This window comes from Pteropus alecto, unplaced genomic scaffold (assembly GCF_000325575.1).
Source record: "Pteropus alecto unplaced genomic scaffold, ASM32557v1 scaffold76, whole genome shotgun sequence".
Lineage (NCBI taxonomy): Eukaryota > Metazoa > Chordata > Mammalia > Chiroptera > Pteropodidae > Pteropus > Pteropus alecto.
The window spans coordinates 30,937,389-30,943,468 of NW_006443138.1; the positions used below are offsets into that span (position 1 = coordinate 30,937,389).

Sequence of the window (6,080 nt, forward strand, 5' to 3'; positions counted from 1 at the left end):
TGTGAGGAGTATGAAATATACATGTGAAGCACTTAGGTGCTGTCCCGCTCCCAGGAAGCACTAGACACATGGTAGCCGTCACTTGGTCCAGGTGTTTCCTCCCCTCCTACACTGCTGCCGTTTAAAGAGCCCAGAGGCTCCCTGAGGTCCCTTTGCCTCTTAGCAAGGAGAAGTGCTCTGACCTGGTTCTGGCCCAGAGCAGTTTATGAACCCGGAGCACTGTTTATCTAGCCTCCTTTCCTGTTGTTACTGCTTTCTTCCTCGAGTGTTTGCTTTTTCATATTATAAAAGTAATATATGATTCAATATTTGGCATATATTAAGAGCTCAATAAATGTGTTGGCTGAGTGAATATGCTCATTGTGGGAAAATGGAAACAATATAGATTATATGTTATGGAAAAATATAAAGTAAAGCAACTATCCCCAACCTATGGGTATAAGCTGTGAAGTTCGGGTGCGCTGTTGACTTCTGCTAGGATGGGACACTTGCCACTGTCTACTTCCCATTCAGTGCCTCCCACATCACCCCTAAATGGCTTCCAGGTCCATCTCCTTTCTTTCGGCCTCTCCCCAGCTTTCCATGCCCTGCTGCCTCTCCCAGATCTTGGCACTGGGTCCACACTCTCATCCTGTCCATTTAGGTTGGTTAAGGTAGGCCAGGTGCCCTGTCGAGCCAGCCTTGCCTGTTAGAGGAACATGGATTCCCCTCTCATAATTTAAAGGATGCCAAGAAGTCTTGTCCAATATGCCTTCCCCTAACCTCGGTACCCAGTTCCCTTTCCTAGGAGGAATAGCCCCTTAGGTTAACACTTTAGTATGAATTAGTTTGTTGGATCCTTCCTTTCTGATTAGAGAGGAAGGAGATACAACAGTGCCCTGAGAGGACAAGAGGGAGTAGGAAGGAAAGGGTGAGGCAAAATTGGCTGGCCCTACTTTTGCCTGCACCTAGTTGACTTTTGCTCAGTGCCTCTTTCCTGGCACTCACACAGAATATGAAAACTAGCCCCTGCTTTTTAGCCAGAACTGCACAGCTTTAATGAAGGGTAAGTTAAACCCAATTAACAGCTAAAGTCTGAAGAGTGCCTGGGGTACAGATTTTGGAGGCAGGCAGATCCTGGGTTGAAATCTGAATTCACTTCCTGATTACGGTGTGGCATTCAGCAAGCTACACCATCTTTCTGGACCTCAGGAAAATAGAGATGCCATGAGAATGAAACGAGCTGATGTGCATCAAGGGCCTGACACAGTCAAGCACAAGATATATTCCCGTGCTCTTCCTTAGGGCCAGAACTGTGGGATCAGACTCAACTCCTCAGGCAAGGCCCAAGTATGGTCCCAGCACTGCCCATTCATGATTAGATCACCCCTATACCTCTTCGCCTTTCACCAAGTGCCTTCATATATGCTCCAGCGGACCAAAACCGGTAAGGGCTTACTTAACATATAAATATTTAGAACATGCTTAGTCAGTTAATCATCTTATTTTACATCTAGATTTAGGAAGAAATGAAGGCATTTCTTAATGCCTTAAGATTGTCCTGTAATTTCCTACGTTAACTTTTGTCCCCTCATTATGATTATAAACGTCTTGTGGGAAAAGACCATTTTTACATATGTCACCTCTTACTACAGCCTTGTGAAGTAGGTAATATTGTTCCTATTTTATAAGATGAGGGCCCAAAGCCATAGCCAGTAGGAGGCAGAGCAAGCCTGTGACCAGGCTCTGACCATGCTCTAGCTTTGCCTCTCTCATCCTGTTGGGTCAGACCACTGTGTGGCCTTTAGAATGGCCAAAAGCACCGTGGGGGCAATGACACAGAGTGGTTTGAATAGTGCCGGTGTCTCTGTGCTAAAGAAAAAATATATATAATTTTATTTTTATGCAGACCCAATGTTCTATCTTAGACTTTACTTACAGTCCCGTTCATGTTTAAAAAACTAAAATAAAAAACAAGACAAAAAAAGCCATGGCCTGTTCTTCTCATTCATACATAAGAATTCAGGCTTCTAAAGGGGGCAAGAGTAATAGAGGAGGGCAAGGTATTTAAAAATTAGTTCTCAGTCTTTCTCCCTTTGGTAAGTTATTCTTAGAAAGAATTAGGAGAGAAAGCTTTGGGTGGCCGGGGCAATCACTCTCAGGCTGAGAGCCCATCTGAGTTAGCTCTGCCTGCAGAAAGCCTAACTAGACACCCACCAGATCAAAGCCAAAGCCACACTGCCTCCCTGAGCAACATGCGACTGCTTAGAAGGAAATAGCCAAGGTGAACCCATAATGTTAACACAAACCTAAAAAGTGGTGACAAATGTTACAGTGACATTTAAGAATTTAGTAAGGAAACCAGGACAGGAAAGATCTTAAACCACACAGGAAGCTTGTCACAAGTCTCAAGTATTTTATTTTCAGAACAGAAGCTGGTTTTATTTTTAAAAAGAGAAGGGGGTGGAGGACATGATAAATGCTAGTGAGGTGCCATTTCCCTTCTTCCAGGATCTAACTGCCAGCTAGCTCTTCCATAAAAACACATGAAATCAGAGCCAGGGCATGCTATATGAGAACGGCCTTTAGAGAGAATCTAGTCCAACCTCACAGCGAGGATGCTCTTCCTTGCTCAAATGTCAGAGGCAAGCAGTCTGGATTCTGAACCTGGGTTCTGGTCTGAATTGTGCTGCTGGCATCAGCCTCAGGACACAGTACACTTCTATTTATCAGACCTCTGGGGAACATCTCCAGTTTGACCCCCACCCTACAGATTCCCCTAGAAAGTAAGAAAAATGAAGCTTTAAGGGTCATTTCTTCTTGTGAATGGGGCAAGGGAAGTAAGTAAAAGGATTCAAGAAAAACATACCAGAAGGCAGGAAGGGACTGACCCCCTGAGCACAAGGTGCTTGCACCAAATGTTTGAAAGAGGATGTCTGGCAGTGGGGCGGGGGTGGAGGGAGGAGGAGAGGCAGGGCCTGCACAGGCCTGGCCTCTACCGAAATTGGCCTGGTTGCCATCAGTCTCTCAGCATACCTAGGGAAGTGGCAGCTCATAGGAACCTATTAAAGCCTCCAGCCAGAAAACCCAACAAGCACGCAGAGATTTTATAGTCAGTCACTCAGCAGGGAGGCCATCCTCCAAACAATAGAAAGGGGGTAGGGAAGGGGGCCAGCCAGGAGCTGGCCATGGCTCAGACACAAAGTCCTTTCACAGTCACTGAGATTAGGTAGCAGAGAAATAGCAAAGCTAGAGAGAGGATGTAGAAACAGAGGGAGCAGCTATTGGGGCCCACACAGGGTCTGGGCCCCAGAACTCTGAGCACGTGGAATTCAAAGGGAAAAAAGGGGAGTTAGTAGAGGAAGGAGAAAAGGTAGAAAAAAAATCAGCTGCAAAACCCAAACAGCTTGTTTTGGACCTGGTAAGGTGAGGGGCTGGAAGCACAGATAGTGCATTGAGTGTAAACATTTTTCCTCCATTATTCCCCACTGCGAGAGTAGGGGGAGGTTCAAGGAGAGCTGTGGTCAAGCTATCAGCCCCTTTTGTGTCACTGTCTACATGGACTTCTTCTATCAACAAGCCCCCAAGAAGTTGGGGGAGAGGGGTCCCAAGTGAAAACCTGAGGCCCAGAAAGCAAATGTGATGTGTCACCCAAAGCTAGCGAGTGACAGAGTCAAAACTACAATCTATGACTTCTGGGTTTATTATATGTCCAGGGTTTATTATACCACACAAAACTTCCCAAGCATAAGAAGGGAGAAGGAGAAACAAAAATTTTTACAATTTTGCTCCACCCCATCCTACTGCAGGGTGGAGGAGAGTATTTCCTGGCCTTGCTCCCAACTGTCTTCCTGTACTCTTACCTCCCCTAAATATACTTATCCTGCTTCAAAGATTCCAAGAGTGATGTCCACACCAAGACTATTAGTGAGCAACCCCTGGATGTCCCTTGTCATCATCTTCAACAAAAGGAATACCAGGGAGGAAGGCTGGGCAGGGGTAGGGTTTGCTCACCCTATTCCATGAAGCCTTTCTTTTCCCTGGAGATTCTCTTAGCCAGAGAAGAGGTCAAAATTCACTAGCACCGTTTTTGATCTACGCCAAACTTCCTAGAGGGAGGACAGGTGGAGAACTGGATTTCCTGTTTCACATCTATCCAGGAAACCCACCAAAGCTGTTGTTCTGAGCCAAGATCTAACCCATCTAGCAAGAAACCTCAGGAAGGATAAGAGTTCTGGGTGCAGAGGGAGGGAGAGAGGAGGATAAGCCAATGGCTGATACTCCACAGACCCTGTAATAACACTGGCACCAAACCCCAGCTGGATCCAGTGGCCATGTTGAATGCAACTTCCGAGTATTTTGTCTTTATTTTTTGCAAGCAGCATCAGTGCATGATGCAACAAAAGTTGAAAGCACAGAGGTAGAAATGCTCACTCACCCAAGAAAGGGTGCAGTTTGGTCCTTAGAGTATGAACCCTCTGCTCCCCGCAAGCTGAGAAGAGAGGAGAAGGATTGAGGAAGATCCTGGGTGAGCTTCTCCCTTGAAGGAGATCAACTGGGCAGCTCCCAGGAGCCCAGCTCTTTCTGGGAATTCATGGCCACAAATTCAGATAGGAATGAAGAGAGTGGTGTTATGTATGGTGGGGAGAGCAGGGCCTCCCCAGATCTCCTACTGAATGCAAGGGGCCACAGGGTGGACATAAGAAAACAACACTACACATACACAGAGACATAGATTTTGCATCTACCATCTGGAAGAAATCTGGAAGACACATAGGGGGATAGTGGATTCTGAGTCAATTTCAAGGCATGGGACAGTCGTCACTAACCACAGCCTAAAAGAAACTGGCACTTCCAAGCAAGGGGGAAGGCCCAAGGCCCAGTAACCCCAGTTGGGGCACCCCATTTCCTCTATCCCCCCCCCCAACAAGCACACATACACAATGGATAGGAATTAGGATGGAGGTGGGAAAAGCGAGAAGCAGAGTTATCCAGCCCCTTGGAGGCTAGGATTAGGGTCAGGCATGGAGAAGGGAGAATAGAGTAAGTGGAACTTCCTCCCTCACCATTAGCTGCTGGTCTCCCTCAAAGCAGTCTTGATCCAAGGGGTGCAGAAGGACACACTGGCCTTTAGCCCTATTAAGTTACCTCTTCCAAACAGCCTGATCAGATCTAGGTGAGAGAAGGTCGGAGGACAAGAGAGCTGGGGTCTCTCAACCGGAAAGCAAGCCCCCCTCCTTTATGTCCCTCAATTTTGGGAGGCCACAGCCAGAGTGTTGACATAGCCATGCGCCCCTCCTTCGTTCTCCGAGATGCAGTGACCCAGCTGAGAACCTCCCTGAGGTGGTGGCAGAGGAGGCGGTGGCGGTGGGGCAGAGGGTGGAGCGCCATAGGCTCCTCTGGCCCGACTGGGGGAGGCCCGACTCCCCGGGTCCCAACAGCCTTCTAGGGCTTCCAGACCACGACAACCGAGGAAGAAGAGGTTCTTGAGCATGAAGATAGAGAGGGGCTGCTGGTAGCTCACCACCAGCAGGCAGCGCAGCGCCAGCAAGGGCACGTCCACCAGGCAGCCGCCCAGCAGGCGCAGGAGGCGGCTGCAGCTTCCGGGCCCCGACGCCTGGCCCCAGGGCGAAACTGCGGCTGCAGCGTTGAGCTCGTAGAGCCAAAGCACTGGCGAGGCGAGGGTGAGAAAATAGACAGCGATGAGCAAGTAGCGCAGGTGTGCGGGTAGCGGCACTCGTCCTTCCAGCATCAGCTCCACCAGGGTGAAGCTGTCGAGAAGGTCCAGACACGTGCCCAGGAAGCAGCCAGCGGCGCGGTGCTGCTGGGGCTGCAGAAGCAGGGGTCCCGTAGAGCCCGGAGGGGCTCCCGCCTCGCTGATGGCCCGCACAAGGCTGTAGAGTAGAGGAACCGACAGCGCCATGGTGAGGCGGAAGCCGGTGGTGCCGAAGGGCGCGCGTAGCTCGATGAGGTCTAGGATGGACGTGCCCAGGATGAGCACCACCTTGGGCGTGAAGGCGATGGAGTAGATGAGCCAGGCCAGGTAGGCGAAGGCGAACTCGCCCGCCGCCGCGGTCGCCCCTGGGCAGCCCCCCGGGCCG

The 6,080-nt window shown here is 49.5% G+C and overlaps 1 protein-coding gene across 1 annotated transcript in view; it reads right to left on the reverse strand.

Annotated features, from left to right (window-relative positions):
* Nucleotides 1-5,177: 5,177 nt before the first annotated feature.
* Nucleotides 5,178-6,080, reverse strand: part of TMEM121B (transmembrane protein 121B) — a 2,513-nt gene continuing 1,610 nt past the window's right edge. Inside the window, 1 exon segment of the mRNA XM_025041081.1 lies at nucleotides 5,178-6,080. This exon segment is cut by the window's right edge and continues 463 nt beyond it. Coding sequence (XP_024896849.1) covers nucleotides 5,228-6,080 — 853 coding nt within the window. The 3' untranslated portion in view covers nucleotides 5,178-5,227.